We start from the raw sequence: 17,959 nt of genomic DNA on the forward strand, positions 1-17,959 counted from the left end.
ATTATAAAGGTGATGTACAGAGGGGTTACAGTTACATAAGTCAGGTAGAGAGGGCATTTCTTTTTGGACAGTGTCACCCCTTCCCTTGTTCTCTCCCAGTTTTTCTGCCTAGACTGAATTCAAACCACAATCCTCAGATCTCAGCTTCCTAAGTAACTAGAATTACAGGCATGAGCCACCAGCTGCGCTCAGCCTGTTTTCTTCAGCACTCTTCCACTTGAGACATAGCTCCACTTCTTGCTATTGGATGGTTAATTGCAGATAAGAGTCTCACAGAGTTTCCTGCCTGGGCTGGCTTTGAACTATGATCTTCAGATTTCAGCCTGAGCAGCTAGGATTTCAGGTGTGAACCACCAGCACTCAGGGGTGTCCCTCTCATAGCCACCTACAGCAGGTTGGTACCCCAGAAGCTGGGGAGAACTTTACAAAGCTGGCAGGTGCTCTGGGGACTAGATTACTGCATGAGTCATCATTCACTCATTCATTCATTCACTCTAGTTTTATCAAGCATTTACCACGTGCAAGGCACTAGATTGAGCCATCAAGGTGGAAGGTAAACAAAATATACCCCCCCCCCGCCCACATGACCGGGGACAACCATTGTGCACATCCGTTCTGCTTGATGTACTATGGCACTGAGCTAAGATGGAACAGGAACTATTCCCCTGGGGCTGGCCTGCTCAGGAAGGGCTAGCCATAGTCCACATATCCTGACTCCCAGGGACTCCCCACGCTCACCCCGACGCAGGCAGGATGCCAGTGTGCCCCAGAAAACCTATGGAGCCTTAGCTCAGTCTCCTAACCATTGCTCCAGGGGTAGGTGTGAGAGTCTCCACAACTTCCTCATCCTCTTCTTCCAGCCTGGCCTTCTGGGCACTCACACTGCAAAGCAGGGATGGTGGCAGTTAATAGCCATTCATCATGGAATTCCTCTCCCCATACTGTAAGGCTGAAATGCTAGCTCATGCGATCTGTTTAGCTGTGCAGGCCCAGGTATTGTGAGTCATAATTGAGGGGATTCCATCTCACTTCCTGAGCACCCAAGATCAAAGACAACTGTGAGAACCAGAACAAGCATAGGAAAGCCAAAGCTGTCTTCTGAGTACTGGTCTAGCCCTCAGGAATTGCTGTGGAGGCAGCTTACATGGGAATATTGTCTTAAAAAGGATGTGATGTCAAAGCAATGTCAGTTCTGTAAGCAATCATATTTGGAATTTTGATCTTGGGTGCTCAGAAAGTGAGATGGAATCCCCTCAATTTTGACTCACGATACCTTTCTTTTTTTCCTTTTTCTGCTAGTGCCAGGTTTGGATTCAAGGGCCTCACACTCACTCAGTTTGCTAGCTCAGCTGGTACTTAACCATTTGAGCTATGCCTCTGCTTCCATTTTTTGCTGGTTAATTAGAGGTGGGAGTCTCAAAGACTTCTCTGCCTAGGTTGGCTTCGAACCACGATCCTCAGACCCCAGACTCTTCAGTAGCTGTGATGATAGGTGTGAGCCACTAGCCAGCATCTGGCAGACTCAAGATACTTTCAACTTTTCCTGGGTTTACCAGGATAGAACTCTCTCCCCAGTTGAGAAGCATCTAGAAATAAAAATATCAAGAGATGTGAGACAGATGTGGTGGTTCATGCCTCTAATCCTAGCTACTTGGGAAGCAGAGACTGAGAAGATCTTGGTTCAGTGTTAGTCATGGAGGAAAAGTTACCAAGATGCCATTTCAACCAACAAGTTGGACACAGTGGTTTATGACTTTAATCTATGTAGGAGGCATAAATAGCAGCATCAAAGTCCAAGCCAGCCCCAACTGAAAATGTCAAGAAAAAAAAAAAACTAAAGCAAAAAAGAAAAAAGAAGTGGGGCCCTCATATGGACTGAGCAGTAGAATTCCTACTTAACAAACATAAGGCCCTGAAATTCCAACCCTACTACTGCCATGTATGTGTGACTGGACTTACACGACCCCAAATCCATTGGCTGCCGCTTTGGTTCCTCATAACTCTGGCATCTAGGGAGGTGAGGAGGGGCCAAGAAGAGGAGGGGCTGTCCTGGTTCACAGGCCACTGGGACTTCCCATGCTCCCATGCGCCCGCTCACCTCCGCTCCCACCCCGCCTTCTGCCACAGAAGCACAAAGTGACCATCATGGATCACCACTCCGCTGCTGAATCCTTCATGAAGCACATGCAGAACGAGTACCGGTTGCGGGGTGGCTGCCCAGCCGACTGGATTTGGCTGGTCCCTCCAACATCTGGGAGCATCACGCCTGTGTTTCACCAGGAGATGCTGAACTACGTCCTGTCCCCGTTCTACTACTACCAGGTGAGGGGGGGTTGCTGTCCTTACCCACATCCCGCCCGGTGCTCTGCTTGACACCTGTCAAGTACCTCCCTGCCCTTCCGAAGCTGTCCTGGGTTGGAGTGCCTGCGAGATCTCCTGCTGAGTGATCAGACACTGCCCCCCACCTCCAGACAGCAGCAGCCCAGTGCCCACCTTGGCTTGCGGGCCCCACATTGGGTAGGGGAGATGCTGTGCCCTTCCAGTGAAGTGGAGGCAGGCCTGCCTGTCCTCTCCATGTTATCATGGCATGGAGGTCCCCTAGTCCCAGCCCAGCCACAACCCCAGACCTAGACCTACCATTCCATCTTCTTTTTGGCAGGTAGAGGCTTGGAAGACCCACGTCTGGCAAGATGAGAAGCGGAGGCCCAGGAAAAGAGAACTCCGATTCAAAGTCCTGGGGAAGTAAGTGGGAGCAATCGAGATGGATGTCTCCATCTCCAGTCCTCAGGACAGCCAGGCACTGGTGACTCATGCCTGTAATCCTAGCTACTCAGAGGGCTGTGATCCAAGCATCTGTTAGAAGTCAGCAGGGTAGAAAAGCCCATGAAACTCCAGAACCAATTAACCAACAGAAAGGCAGAAGTTGAGATGTGGATCAAGTGGTACACACACACACACACACACACACACACACACACACACACACAGAAAAGAGAAAGGGCAAGGAGCAAAAGGCCACAGTCACGGTGGACATCTAGTGCCGTGGGCAGATGGCTCTCCAGGCTCGCGCAGTCCGCTCTGCTCGCCTGGGCCTCCAGTCTCTTCTGGAAGCTGACTCAACACACAGCGTCCGTCTCTGTCTCCACAGAGCTGTGCTCTTCGCTGCCATGCTAATCCACAAGATTATGGCGACTCGAGTCCAAGTCACAATCCTCTATGCGTCAGAGACAGGAAGATCTGAATCCCTCGCCCGGGACCTGAACACCTTGTTCAGCTGTGCCTTCAACTCCAAGGTACCTGGCCAGCTAGGTGGGCTTGTGGGGAGACGAAGCTGTGCGGGGGAGCGAGGGCTGATGTCTGCCGTGGTACTTCCAGGTGCTCTGCATGGATGAGTACAGCCTGAGCCACCTGGAGGAGGAGCGGCTCCTGCTAGTGGTGACCAGCACATTCGGCAATGGAGGCGCCCCCAGCAACGGGGAGGTAGGTGGCTTAAGGTCCGGGGTGGTGAGGAGGAGCTGGGAGGAGGGTAAAGGGGGTGTTGGGAGAAAGGTTCACGTGACCCTGGTTCATTCGTCTGTTGATTTAACTACAACATACTTTTTCATAGATTTTGTGAGTTAACTCTTTAAAAAATTTTTTTTAAATCATAAGCCAGGAGCCTATGGCTCACACTCATAATCCTAGCTATTCAAGAGACTGAGATCTGAGGATCACAGTTCAAAGCCAACCCAGACAGGAAAGTTCATGAGACTCTTAACCACCAGAAGAGCCAGAGTTGGAGCTGTGGCTCAGGTGGTAGAGTGCTAGCCTTGAGCACAAAAACTAAAGGACAGTGTCCTAGCCCTGAGTTCAAGCCCAAGTACCAAGCACAAAAACAAACATACAGAAAATAATAGTGGGCAAGTGTGTGGAAGAGTTAAGGCTCTGTAGGCACTGTTTCTGTAATGCACGCAAGGGACAAAGGCGATGGGAACGGAAATAAAGATAAATGGCAGCTGGGCATCTGTGGCTCATGCTGTAATCTTAGCTACTCAGGAGGCTGAGACCTGAGGATTGTGATTGAAAGCCAGCTCAGGCAGGAAAACCCCAAATCTCTTATCTCCAATGAACCTCTCAGAAAAGGCCAGAAGTGGCACTACAGCACAAGTGTTAGAGGGCTAGCCTTGAGCCAAAGAAACTCAAGGACAGTGCCCAGGCCTTGAGTTCAAGCTATAGGACTGGCACAAAAAATAAATACATAAATAAAGTACAAAAGATAAATGACAATAGGGGTTGTTTCCATTGTAGGACTCCATGCTGCCTCTGCTGTCATGCACCATGCAAGATTATCTTTTTCCTGGAAAATGAGGCTTATGTTAGAGAACATGGGGCTAATTGTAACTCCTGCCAGGTTCAGTTTCACATGGCTTTAGGAGACCCCCTGGAGGTACCGTGCTGTAAGACAGATAGACTGTGTTCTGCCAGAGCCAAGTACAAGATAAGCAGGTTGTTTGGGGTCCCTGGAAATGAAATGAGCCCCCCATGAATTACTGAGGGCCAGCTAGGATGAGAGACAAGCTGAATTTGTCACCTGGGCCCTGGGCTGGTATCCCCACCCATCAGTCAACCTCTGTTGTAGATCTTGTTGTTGTTGTTGTTGTTGGTCCTAGGATTTGAACTCAGGGCCTGGACACTGTCCTTGAGCATTTTTTTTTCTCTCTCCCACTTTGAGCCATAGCACCATTTCCAGTTTTCTGGTGGTTAATTGGAGACCAGAGTCTCATGGCCTTTCCTGCCCCAGCTGGCTTTGAATCATGATTCTCAGGATGTGGCAGCTTGTGCTAAGTGTGGCTAGGGTTGAAGTGGACAATGCTTTTCTGAATCCTGGCCTGAGTACCCTGTGATTCCTCTCCTAGGCACTGAAGAAATCCCTCTTCACACTGAAAGCGCTGTCCAATACGTTTAGGTAAGGCTGTCTCACTCAGCTGAATGCTGCCTCCGGGGCTGGGAGCTTGGGACCTGGTGCGCATAGAGGGTCTCCTCAGAGCTCTGTCATAGAGAGAGCTCTGGTCTAGACTTGTCCTCCACATGGGAAGCCAAGTCCTCGTGACAGGTCTGCAGGCCACGAATGCGTGGGTCATGAGGGTTGGCGCTGAGGGCCAGAGCCAAGGAGAAGCAGACGGGGTCTGGCCAGCTGAGGCGGGCCCAGCAGGCCCTTGGTGCAAGGTGCTGTGTGCATGAGATGAGCGTGTGGCATCCATGCCCCACGCGTGCGACAGGTATCTTCATCCTCGGCAGGTATGCTGTGTTTGGCCTTGGCTCCAGCATGTACCCCAGCTTCTGTGCCTTTGCCCATGACATTGACCAGAAGCTGTCCCTCCTGGGGGCCTCTCAGCTCACCCCAACAGGGGAAGGAGATGAGCTCAGCGGGCAAGAGGATGCCTTTCGCAGCTGGGCCGTGCAAGCCTTCAAGGTCAGTTCCCTGCCAGATCACCTTACCACATGGACAGGATGCCATCCATGCATTTATGCCAGAGATTCTCTGTGTGGGATGATCTGCTGCCCTGCAGTAGTGCCCCAGGTATAAGCCAGGGCTACAGGGCTACAGTGCAGTTCCAGCCTGTTCTGCCCAGACTTCCCCCAAAGAGCTCTATGTTGCGCATGCTCCCATAGGTGGGAGAAGATGGCTGAGCTCGGGACCCTTTCCACTGATAACTCAGGTCATCTGTTGGTGTTTTGTGTTTTATGCTAGTGTCTCCCTGCCCTGGGGAGCTGGGGACAGGTCCAGCTCTGTGTCTCTGGATAGCCAATCACGGCAATGATGATTGGGCATCCGGCCCAGGCTCTTCCTGGAATTCTCTTAGATGAAGTATCAGCTGCTAGTGGCTTATGCCTATAATCCTAGTTGCTCAGGAGGCTGAAGTCTGAGGATCAAGATTCAAAGTCAGCCTGGGCAGGCAAGTCCACAAGACTATTATCAGTAGCAGTCACCAAAATGCTGGAAGTAGAGTTAGGCTCAAGAAGTAGAGTGCCAGCCTTGAGCTAAAATGCTAAGCTCCCAGACCCCAGATTTCAAGCACCAGTGTTAGCCTCCTCCCTCTCCTTGAAATGATATTCCCCGAAGCTTTTCAGTTCTGTCTGGCCCAGGATGGAAACCCCCAAATTAGTGGCCAGGGGTGGCAGGCATGGTGGACCATTCATTCTACTCTGTTCTGTCTTCCAGGCAGCCTGTGATGCATTTGCCATCCCAAACAAACATCTTATTCAGATCCCCAAACTCTACACCTCCAATATGATCTGGGCACCGCAGAGCCACCGGCTTGTGCAGAACTCACAGCCTTTCGACCTCCACAGAGGTACCCACGCCTGCCCCACATGAGGCCTGCTTGCTCTCCCTTCTGGAGGCAGGGGTCCCGGAGACCTGAGTCCATGGCGAAGGAAAGCCTGTTGGCTACAAGGCTCCAGGCTCTGGGGAGGCTGCATCAGGAGCCAGCAGTGTAGAGGGCCAAGTGTGTGCCAGGCATTGTGCCAGGCGTGTTGTCTATAGGACCTAAGTGAGCCCCAACACTCAGCCTTTGAAAAAGGTACAGAGAGAGTAATGGAAGCTCATGTGGCGAAGCAAGTTATAGCATGTGGCCATGTTGGGAGCCGAGGACAGCTGTCTGCAGGCAGAGCCAGAAGTTGTAAAGAAAGATTCCCAGAAGTGATGGCAAGCTTAGAGGTGACTTGGCCCTGCCCCGCCGCATCTGTACAGTACCCTGCCTGCGGAAGTCTGCATGTTCTCTCCAACGAACACACCCTGGATTCACCTCTGCTGTCCTGGATCCTTCAGCCACAAATGTCCTGCCACATTTGGTGTCTAGACTAAATTTCCTATCCCCCTACTAGCTATTCAGCCACCTTCTATCAGATCTAGGACCTGCTGATTCAAAAACAGTGGGAAAGATCAGGCATGGTGGCACTTACCTATATTCTCAAGAGGCAGAGATCAGGCAAAGTTGTTGAAGACTCTGCTTGAAAGCCAAAGGGGCAGGGAGTTGGAGGAGTAGCTCCAGTGATAGAATGCCGGCCTAGCAAGCATGAAGCTTTCAAATCCAACTACAGTAAAAGAAAGAAAAGGAAAAAGAAAAGTAGGAAGGAGGGAGGGAAGGAGGGAATGATGGAAGGAAGGGAAGAAGGAAAGAAGGAAGATGAAATAAAGAATAAAGGTAGAAAAAGAAAAGAAAAACCTAGGCCAAGCTGGGCACCTGTGCCTTGTGCCTGTAATCCTAGCTATTCAGGAGCCTGAGATCCAAGGACCAGGGGTTAAAGCAGCCAGGGTAGGAAAGTCCATGAGACTCTCCAGAAATAATTAATTGAGATGTGTGAGGATTTCCCCATCATGTGTCCACTCCTCATGTCTCTGTCTTTTGTCTCCACAGCCCTTGGCCACATACATGCCAAGAATGTTTTCACCCTGAAGCTCAAATCTCAGCAAAATCTACTGAGTCCCAAGTCCAGGTGAGGCAGAGTGCAGGCTTTGGTGATGCGAGATCTTGTTTGAGTGAACGGAGGACTGAGGGGAGTCCATTGCTATCAGCACTGTGACCCTCAGACACATGGCCACCTGAGACTGGCGTTGGGCCAGAGGCCCAGTGTGAGAACTATAGACCTGCTACACGGCATCCTTTCTCATCAAACTCGTACTAAATGGAGAAGCTAAGAGAGTCAAAGCTGTTTGAGTCTTCAGAGTTTTACGAAAAGTCTTGGCAGGGAAGGAAATTTCCTTGTGGGGTAGACAAATGTGTTGAGGGTAGATGAGGTATAGGTTTTGTTTATCTGGACTGTCTTCTCCCGCTTCATACTCATCAAGAAACTGGATTTCTTATGATAAAAAAAATAGAATTTGTAGCTTTGCTCAGTGGCTCACACTTGTAATCCTAGCTACTATGCAGGCTGAGATTTGAAGATCACAGTTTGAAACCGGCCCAGGCAAGAAAGTCCATCAGATTCTTATCCCAAGTTAACCATCAAAAAAGCCAGAAATGGAGCTGTGGCTCAAGTGATAGGGTCCTAGCCTTGAACAAAAATGCTCAGGGACAGTGCCCGGGTTCTCAGTTTAAAACCCAGGACCAGCAAACAGACACACACACACACACACACACACACACACACACACACACACACACACACACACACACACACACACACACACACACACACACACACACACACACACACACACACACAGAACCCATTAAAGTTTTCTTCTGGTTCTCTTTTTCCTTCATTTATTTATAGTTATTTATTTGTTTGGGCTATCCTGGAATTTGAACTCGAGGCTTTGCACTTACTAGACAGGCACGCTACCACTTGAGCCATGCTTCTCATCCCTTTTTGCTCTGGTCATTTTTGTGTATGTGCAGCACCACTGGGCTTGACCCCAGTGTCAGTGTGCCTGCTCTTTGCTTTTCTCATCTATCACTTGAGCCACATTCTTTCTACTTCCACGTGTGTGTGTGTATCTGTGATTAATTGGACAGAACGTTCCCTCACAAGCCTGGCTTCAAACCCCACTCCTTAGCCTCCCGTGTAGCTCGGACTACAGATATGAGCCATCAGGACCCAGCATTTTTTTAAAAAATAAAGTCTGTTTTTCTCTAACATCTCCACAGCCGCTCCACCCTCTTGGTGAAGCTCTCCTGTGAGGATAGCCATGGCCTGAGCTACCTGCCCGGCGAGCACCTCGGGGTTTTCCCAAGCAACCAGCCAGCCCTGGTCCAAGGCATCTTGGATCGAGTAGTGGACAGCCCCGAGCCCCACCAGACCGTGTGCCTGGAGACCCTGGACGAGAGCGGTGAGTGAGCCTGCAGGCTGGCTTGGTGGGGAAGGCCTGGCCTGTGCCAGCTGCCCCAACCCTAGGCCATGGGAATAGCTCTCTGGCCTTTATTCCTCCCTGATGGCTACTTCTCCAAAGAATCCCAACTAGGAGAGTAGGAGTGAGAGACACAAAGCCCAGCAATGCCCGCCCCCCCATTCAGAGCTCGTGAGAGAGTCTAGAAACAGGAGCCTGACCAGTGTGCCTAGCACTGTGCAAACCCTTTCCTGTGCCCACACAGCCTGGCAACATAGATGTGGCTGTCACATCCATTTCTCAGGAGAGGAGCCCAAAACTACAGAGTTCAGCCACCAAGCTGGAGCAGGGGATGAATTTGATCTACTGTCCCAGGCCCCACACTCTGACTGTCCTACATGCTGCATGCCTCTTGAGACTTCTAGGGACTTGTCGCTCACTTTGGGCTGTGATGGTTCCCCCGGGAATGGCATTACCCAGTTGTGCCTCAGCCTTCAGCAGGTTATATCAGTTTGAGTCTGTCACTCCTGAGTATCTGAAGTGTAGTTCTGGGCCAAAGAGAAACATAGTGTGTCGGGATTTGGGTGCTTATGGGGGGGGCACAGATTGTTTAGCCCCAACTTTGGCTTTACTTTCCTCTGGGAAGCAGATCTTCAGAGTCTTTTCTCCTTGTAGCTGGAGGATGGAGGGGCCTCCTGTCACCTTACAGGAAGCCCACGTGTGGCCTTTGTTCCATTCTGACCCCTTCCTCCCCTGTGTAGGCAGCTACTGGGTCCGGGACCGGAGGCTGCCTCCCTGCTCCCTCCCCCAAGCCCTCACTCACTTCCTGGACATCACTACCCCGCCCACCCAGCTGCAGCTCCAAAAGCTGGCCCGGCTTGCCACAGGAGAGGCTGATAGACAGAGGCTGGAGGCCCTGTCCCAGGTGAGGGGTGGGCTGGCTGGGGAGGCAGGGGCAGTTCCTGGAAAGGAGGAATGGGATGCCAGGCTGGGTGGACCTAGCCTAGTGCCCCACATTGGGACTTAGAAGGCATTAGCTTCTAGCCAGGTGCAGTGGCTCACACCGGTAATCCTAGATACTCAGGAGGCCAAGATCTGAGGATCAAGGTTCAAAGCCAGCCAGGGCACAAAAGGACCTGAGACACTTTTTTTTTTTTTTTTTTGACCTGAGACTCTTATCTACGCTTAACCTCTAGAAAAAGGAAGTGGGGCTTGGCTCAAGGGTAGGGTGGTAGCCTTGAGCTGAAGAGCTCAGGGACAGCACCCAGTCTGAATTCAAGCTCCATGACTCACCAAAAAAAAAAAAAAAAAAAAAAAAAAAGCATTAGCTTCTGTCCCATCCCTAGGACACACTTATGCTGAGTAAACTATTTCTTGTCTTTTTCTTGTCTTCCCCAAACTTGGAATGTAAGAAATCTTAGAGATCTGGGGACTGGTTATCCTAGCTACTCAGGAGACTGAGATCTGAGGGTTATGGTTCAAAGTCAAACTTGGCCAGAAAGTCTGTGAGACTCTTATCTCTAGTGAACCAGAAAAAGCCCAGACATGGATCTGTGGCTTAAGTAGAGTGTTAGTCTTGAGTGAAAAAGCGTAGAGATAGTGTCCAGGCTCTTGAGTTGAAGCCCAAAAGAAGTACTGGAGAGAGGAACTGGGGGTGTCCCAAGTGGTAGAATGTGAGCATCTAGGTTCAATCCCTAGTACTACAAAGATAAAAGAATTGGAGGATGGATGAATGAGTGGATGGATGGATGGATGGATGGATGGATGGATGTGTGGATGAGCGTGATGATAGATGGTGACTGAGTTTATAGGTGAGTGACAGAAACATTAACCCTTGGGCAACCCTGTGAGCCCACATCTTTGCTAAACACTATTGTCACCATCATCATTATTGCCAGTAAACTGCATCCTAACCATGTGGCCACCATTTTTTCTGTGGCTGTACTACACTATCTTGGTGTACATTTTCTCATTTAATTCTCCAGACATCCCCATGGAGGATGCAATACCAGCCCCCTTTACAAGAGTTAAGTAGGATAAAATTCCATGCTTAGAGGGGATTCCTGGTCAAGATTTGAACCCAGATCTGACTGGTTTCAAAGCTTTGCTTCATATTCGATGGTAATAGCATTGCATCCTACCTCCAAGTTACCAGCAGTACGAATCTAAGCATACTGATGACCAGGGCTCCTGGCTGAGCCCAATCCTCCGTCGCTCCTCCAGCTTCAATCTTCAGCACCCTGGACAGCAGCTAGCATGGGGGGGTATTTTTGTTGAATGAATGAATGTATGAATGAATGAATACTGGCTTGTGACAGCTTCTTCTGCTTACCTTCCTCTGCCCTTCAGATACAGGGCAGACACTCTGAGTCCTCTCTCTGTTCTTGGCTTTCAGCCCTCAGAATACAACAAGTGGAAATTCACCCACAGCCCCACATTCCTGGAGGTGTTGACTGAGTTCCCGTCCCTGAGAGTTCCCGCCACCTTCCTACTGTCCCAGCTCCCCATCCTGAAGCCCCGCTTCTACTCCATCAGCTCCTCCCAGGACTGCACCCCCACAGAGGTCCACCTCACTGTGGCTGTGATTGCATACCGCACCCAAGGTGAGAGGGGGCACAGGCTCCCGAGCAATCTGGCTCTGCTTCTTTGGGGCCAGTTGTTTGGCATCTTAGTGCTTTGGTCTCCTCATTACTTAAACATCTGACTGACAGAGTTGTCAATAAAGCTGGGAGCTGTGGAGGAACAGGTATTAAACTAACCCCTCAGGGGCCGGGAGTTTGGCCTAGTGGTAGAGTACCTGCCTAGCATGCATAAAAACCTGGGTTCGATTCCTCGGTACCACATACATAGAAAAAAGCTGGAAGTAGTTCTCTGGCTCAAGTGGTAGAGCTCTAGCCTTGAGAAAAAGTCCAAGGACAGTGCTCAGGCCCTGAGCTCAAGCCCCACAAGTGGCAAATAAATAAACAAACTAACTAACCATCCCCTTTGTACACGAACCCTTGGTGGCCAGAGGAGATAGGTACTGTGTGCATTTCACTGGAGGAAAACGTGGTTCAGCAAGGTTCAGCCATTGTTTTCAAAGTTTTAGGGTAAGTGGAGAGCTGAGATTCAAACCCCAGCCATTTAACGCATTAGTTCAAGTTGTTCAGCACTCTACTCCCCTACAACACTCAGGACAGCCGAATGAGCAAGTATAGGAAGTGCTGGCAGCTGGGAAAGACCCATGGACTCAGTCCATCAGGTGGGTTATCCTGAATGAAGAGGTGATTCTCCTTTGAGTGCTCATTCATTCAATCTGTGATGGCCGAGTGGCACCCTGGTGGGTGTGGAGGTATGGCAGATATGACTCTGCCTTTGCAGGAGGACAGTTGGTGAGAGAAGCATAGAAGTGGCTATGATAGCATGGGGGTCACACCTGTAATCCCAGCTACTTGGGAGACTGAGACCTGGAGGATCATAGATAGAAGCCAGCCTGGGCAAAAAAAAAAAAAAAAAAGTTTGTGAGGTCCCATTTCAACCAATAAAAAGCTGGGTACAGTGACAACGCTCATTTCCCTAGCTACCTAGGAAGCATAAATAGGAGGATTACAATTCAGGCTGACCAGGTCATACAGATGAGGCCCTATTCTTCCATTGGGTGAATGTATCTACCCACCCTAGTCTCCACAGCTTGTCTAGGACTTGTCTGGGTTCCCCAGGCTGGAGCTGGCCATATTTCAAAGCCCTTTGTCCTCTACAAGGAAGCGTGGCACGGCATCTAAAACTTTGGCAGAGCCTGTGTTTGCTCTACTGAGCCAAGGCTCAGTCCCCAGCCAGGAGAGGACAGGCAAGGTATCACAGGCAGATCCCCAGAGACAAGATCAGAACGAGCAAAAGCCTAAGACTTCTCCATTCACATGGAGGCCTGCTTTAGATGCCAGGCCACCACGCTGGAGTTGGGATTAGACACAGCTTTTGAGGGGCTGTACAGAGACAGGGTCCCCCTCACCTGGGCTCTTACCAGCAAAGCCTGCCACATGAGGGCCCTCCTGAAACTGGCCACAGCACTCGAGTGGGGTGGCTGGAAGTCCCAAAGAACCCAAGGGGTCTGCCTGTTCCACTCACCCCTGGGACTTTGCTTGTGTCCCTCTCCCTTTCTGACACTTGACTGTTGTGCTGGCCAAAGGAGAAGCTTGTCCCCAAGGCCCCTGCTGCCATCCCAGCTGGTCAAGGACCTACATTGAGTTTCTAATGCTCAGGTAGGCCATGCGAGAATGCATGGTGGTGAGGGCACCACTTGGGCCTTGAGGCCATCGGTCATCTCTGTATTGTCCCTCACAGGTGGCCAGGGCCCCCTGCACCATGGTGTGTGCAGCAGCTGGCTCAACAGCCTGCAACCCCAGGACCCAGTGCCCTGCTTTGTGCGCAGGTGAGTGTCAGGGCTCCCGGCCCCAGGGGTTTCTGGGATGCAAGGAAGAGATCTAGGACTAAGTGACTTCCTAAGGCACTAGGTCCATCAGGAAAGTTCAGGGTCACTCTGGCTGCAGAACAACGGAAGTCATGACAGCAACGGGGAGTCCAGAATGCTATGCAGTTGGCCTCTTTATAAAAGACCCCCAGGTTGGGAGATGCTGTGCCAGGCAAACCAAGGTTAGCCCACAAGGACTGGAAGCTTGTTCTCTCGACCCTCACCATTCCATCGTGCACCCGCCCCACCCTGCTCGCAGCCCTCGTTCTGGGAGAGCATCCACCCAGGGTATCTTCAGCCCCCTCTTCTGTCTCCTCTCAGTGCCATCAACTTCCAGCTCCCCAAGGACCCCTCCCGCCCTTGCATCCTGGTTGGACCCGGCACAGGCATTGCCCCCTTCCGAAGTTTCTGGCAGCAGCGGCTCCATGACTCTGAGCACAAAGGTAGGGCTTGAGATAAGGATAACAGTGCTAATTGCCCTGATTTTATCATAACACACAGTGCCTGTGTACCCCCATGGTTATTGTGTTTTAAGAGGAAAAGAAAATAAAATTAACATACAAAAAGAGTAATGTGTTGGGTTAGAATAGCTTTGAATGAGGGGCTTAATGGTTGTCTCTATTACCTTCTGATTTCATGCCTCACACTGCCAACATTTTTTTAATTAAATTGAAATAGTATAGGGCGACAGGTGCTGGTAGCTCACGCCTATAATTCTAGCTACTCCAGGGGCTGAGATTTGAGGATCGAGGTTCAAAGACAGTCTGGGCACTAAAGACTGTGAGACTCTTATCTCCAGTGAACCACCAGAAAACGGGAAGTGGTACCTTGGCTTGAATGTAGAGAGGTAGCCTTGAGAGAAAAAGAAAGAGAGGAAGACAGGGAGAGAGAGAGAGAGGGAGAGAGGGAGAGAGAGAGAGAGAGAGAGAGAGAGAGAGAGAGAGAGAGAGAGAGAGAGGGAGGGAGGGAGGGAGGGAGGGAGGGAGAGAGAGAGAGAGAGAGAGAGAGAGAGAGAGAGAGAGAGAGAGAGAGAGAGAGCGAGCGAGCGAGCAGGGCAAGCCAGGTACCAGTGGCTCCTGCCTATAATCCTACTCAGGAGGGTGAGATATGAGGATCACAGTTCAAAGCCAGCCTGGACAGGAAACTCTGGACTAGTTTCCTAGTTCTCTCATTTGTAAAATGGGCATGCGACAGACAGGATGCCTGAGAAATCAAGTTGGAGACCCATGTTGGGCCCCGCCTTGCCCCCTGGTGGCCATCCTCGTAACTGCAACCTGCTGGATCTTGCAGGGATCAAGGCTGGGCGCATGATCCTGGTGTTTGGGTGCCGTCACCCAAAGGAGGACCACCTGTACTGGGAGGAGATGTTGGAGATGGCCCAGAAGAGGGTGCTACATGAGCTACACATAGCCTATTCCCGGCTGCCTGGCAAGCCCAAGGTAAATGCGGCTACACAGGGGTAAACTTTATGAGCCAACGCCAGTGTGGCTGCCCCAGCTCCCCCAAGCCCCTCACCTGGCTCTGCCGGCATTTACTTCATTCTGAAATGGTGGCAGTTATACAGCTACCAGGAGGGAGCAGTGAAGAACATTAAAGCGTCTACTCCTAGAGAAGAGGCCACCCCAGAGAGGTTTAGGAGTAACTCCGGGCCACACAGCCCAGCCTACCTAAGGGACCGCCTCCTCCCCCAAACCCTCTGGGACACATGACTTCCCAGGGAGAGCTGGCTCAGGCTGGCTTCATGCTCAAGCCCAGCAAGGTGAGAAGACAGCCACCACTCCCATCACAGCCCTTGGCTGGGCTCTGGTGCCTGGGATTGCTTTGCCTCAGGAGCCTGGAGAAACAGGATCCCAGCTCCGTGCTGGGGAACCAGTCCCTGGGGCTGACTGCTGCCCCAGAGCGGAAAGAAAACAGAATTCCCTGCATTTTCTACATCACTGGGAGCTTGGGAACCTGGACCCATTCCCCGAATTGCAGCTGGGATGCCTGGGGGCCCCCTTTCCTGGCGAGGCAAGCTGGACAGGAGAACTGGCTTCACTCATGTTTCGTTGCAGTGTGGATTCCGTCTGTCTGCAGGATGGGCACTCTGGGATGAGGAAGCATGACCACAAGCCTCACGCCTCCACCTGACGTCCCCTCTGGTTTCAGGTCTACGTTCAAGACATCCTGCGGCAGCAGCTGGCTGACGAGGTCCTCCGTGTCCTACACGAAGAAGCAGGCCACCTCTACGTGTGTGGGGACGTGCGCATGGCCCGGGATGTGGTTCACACGCTGAAGCAGCTGGTGGCGACCAGCTTGAGCTTGAATGATGAACAGGTTGAGGACTACTTCTTCCAGCTCAAGGTATGGGAGCTGGGGTGGGCTGATTGGGGTACAGGCTAAGGCACAGGCCTTAGAAGCCAGTACTAGTGGAGGTGTGGGGGAGCAAGGATCAGAACCAGCAGCATCACAGCGCTTGGGCCCCCAAAGAAACCCAGACGTAGCTGGATGGGCTGTTAGATGGCTTGTCTATCCTGATCTGGCTGCTAGCTAGCTTTGAGAAATCAAGTGAGCATTTCCATTTTTCCAGCTGTGGAATGGGAACAGAGGGCCTCCTCCATCTCCTCCACACCCCAAACTCCCCCACCCCCGTGTAGAAAGTATCTGTGTGGCCGAGTTGTGAACACAGGAACAGGAAGGCTGAGACCTGACACTTTAGGCAAAGCACCTCCTCTGTACACGTGGGCCACTGTGTGCTCACTTTCCCCCTCCCCAGCAGGAAGGGGGCCAATTTAATGATGGTGACAGGGCCATTCCTGGGCCAGGTGCTTGCTGGCAGTTTTTATGTGGCATATGTTTCAAGGGCAGTATGAAAGATGCTTCACTGTTACACCAAAAGAAAGGGCCCTGAGGACATGGATGTGACAGCTCAACAGCACTCTGTTTCCCTGTTTTGAGACAGGCAAGACCCTGTCTAAAAATGAAGGAAGGAAGGAAGGAAGGAAGGAAAGAAGGAAGGAAGGAAGGAAGAAAGGAAGGAAGGAAGGAGGGCATTGGAAGCACGTTATATTAAACAAAACCCAATAAGTTGTTTTTACTACAGACTTCTCAGAGCCTCTACATATACTGTGTGTCATGGTACCTCGAGGCTGGGACAGGAGGTCAGCATTTCCCACAAATACAGATCTCAGGAATGGGATGAGCACTAGTAGAAAACAGGACTCCTATCTGTCCATCCATCCACCCACCTTGAGAAGGTATTGAGGTGGTCCTGGCCAGAGCAGACACAAGTGGATGATTTCTGATGGCAGAACTTTGCATGACCACCAGGTGGCGCTACCACACCAGCTAAATATGTTTAACTGGATTGGAGTTTAAACCAAATCCAAGCATTATCCTAGCCTGACAGGCAGGCAGGCAGGCAGGCAGGCAGGCAAAGGGTTCATGGTACCCATGTGGTAGGAGAGCTAGGACAGCTGGATGTGGTAAATGAAATGCAGCTGGGCCACCACCGCTGACACCTTGCCTCTGGTTCTCTTTACAGAGCCAGAAACGCTATCATGAAGATATCTTCAGTGCTGTCTTTCCCTATGAAGTGAAGGAGAGGGCAGCAGAGCAGCCTGGTGGCACGAGACTCTAATTGCCCACAAAGAAGTATCATTTTGGAGCTCTTGGAGCAATCTCTCTCCCTCCAGCCCACTCTTCCCTGGGTAATGGAGGGTCATGGGGCCTCTCCAGCCCCTTGGAGGTGAAAGTTAATTCACCAGGCCTCACCAGTGGATTGAAAGACATGAAGACTTCTTTGACTGCAGAACTCTGAATGGCCACCAGGAGGCGCTATGATACCAGTCTCTATTTACTCTATGTACAGTTATTTATGCCTCTATTTAAAAAAACAAACACCTCCATCTGCTCCCAATAGCCAATTGTGCCTTCCTTGTATGAATGACTCCTTGATTATATTTATATGAAATACATTTTATTTTAACCATCTTGTCTAGGTGTGTATGGTGGGGGTAAAGGAGGTTCTAGGGAAAGCAGCCTCAAGAGTTGGTGTTGATTTGGCTCCCAGGAATCACCACATGGTGTTTTGTGGCAGGGGTGAGGCGGCACAGGTGTGGAGAGTGGGGCTGGCCTTGTACAGAAGCTATCTTACGGTATGATGAAGAATTCTTCTCCCACTCCAACTCTGCAGGGAGGACTTGAGCCATGCCCTATCTTAGAAGCATTGGCCACATCATGTGTGTAAGAAGTGCTAGTAGAGGGGTTTTCCCAGCTACCAAGATTTCTGTTAGAAAGATGGACCCGAAAGATGTCCCCCACCCCGCATCCAGCCCATTTGCTTTTCTTTTTCTGCTGGTTCTGGGACTTGAACTCAGAGCCTAGGCACTATCTCTTAGCTTCTTCACTCAAGGCTGGTTCTCCACCACTTTAGCCATGGCTCTACTTCCTGTGTTTTGCTAGTGAATTGGAGATCATTTCCTGCCCAAGCTGTCTTCAAACCACAATTCTCAAATCTCAGCTTCCTGAGTAGCCAGGCTTAGAGGTGTGAGCCACCAGCTCCTGACAACCAGCCCATTTTCTCTAGTACTTTGTGGGGTTTGTGAAGTACCCCCACCCAATAGGATCCTATGCTGTCTCCTTCCCACTCCCTCAGGAGACACCCCCAATTTCAGACTCTAAAACATCACAGGCATACACAGTAAATCAAGTCATCCCAC

General features: G+C 50.9%; 1 protein-coding gene across 1 annotated transcript in view; it reads left to right on the forward strand.

Moving 5' to 3' along the window:
* The window catches only part of Nos2 (nitric oxide synthase 2), a 29,742-nt gene extending 12,513 nt beyond the window's left edge, over window positions 1-17,229 (forward strand). Inside the window, exons 12-27 of the mRNA XM_090350628.1 lie at window positions 2,128-2,322; window positions 2,660-2,742; window positions 3,149-3,293; window positions 3,376-3,480; window positions 4,896-4,945; window positions 5,278-5,452; window positions 6,203-6,335; window positions 7,401-7,479; window positions 8,634-8,815; window positions 9,574-9,737; window positions 11,208-11,415; window positions 13,133-13,220; window positions 13,581-13,702; window positions 14,550-14,698; window positions 15,408-15,602; window positions 16,783-17,229. Coding sequence (XP_090206754.1) covers window positions 2,128-2,322; window positions 2,660-2,742; window positions 3,149-3,293; window positions 3,376-3,480; window positions 4,896-4,945; window positions 5,278-5,452; window positions 6,203-6,335; window positions 7,401-7,479; window positions 8,634-8,815; window positions 9,574-9,737; window positions 11,208-11,415; window positions 13,133-13,220; window positions 13,581-13,702; window positions 14,550-14,698; window positions 15,408-15,602; window positions 16,783-16,878 — 2,169 coding nt within the window. The 3' untranslated portion in view covers window positions 16,879-17,229. The remainder of the gene's footprint in view (window positions 1-2,127; window positions 2,323-2,659; window positions 2,743-3,148; window positions 3,294-3,375; window positions 3,481-4,895; window positions 4,946-5,277; window positions 5,453-6,202; window positions 6,336-7,400; window positions 7,480-8,633; window positions 8,816-9,573; window positions 9,738-11,207; window positions 11,416-13,132; window positions 13,221-13,580; window positions 13,703-14,549; window positions 14,699-15,407; window positions 15,603-16,782) is intronic.
* Window positions 17,230-17,959: the final 730 nt, after the last annotated feature.

This window comes from Megascapheus bottae, chromosome 17 (genome assembly GCF_031878675.1).
Source record: "Megascapheus bottae isolate mThoBot1 chromosome 17, mThoBot2.hap1, whole genome shotgun sequence".
Lineage (NCBI taxonomy): Eukaryota > Metazoa > Chordata > Mammalia > Rodentia > Geomyidae > Megascapheus > Megascapheus bottae.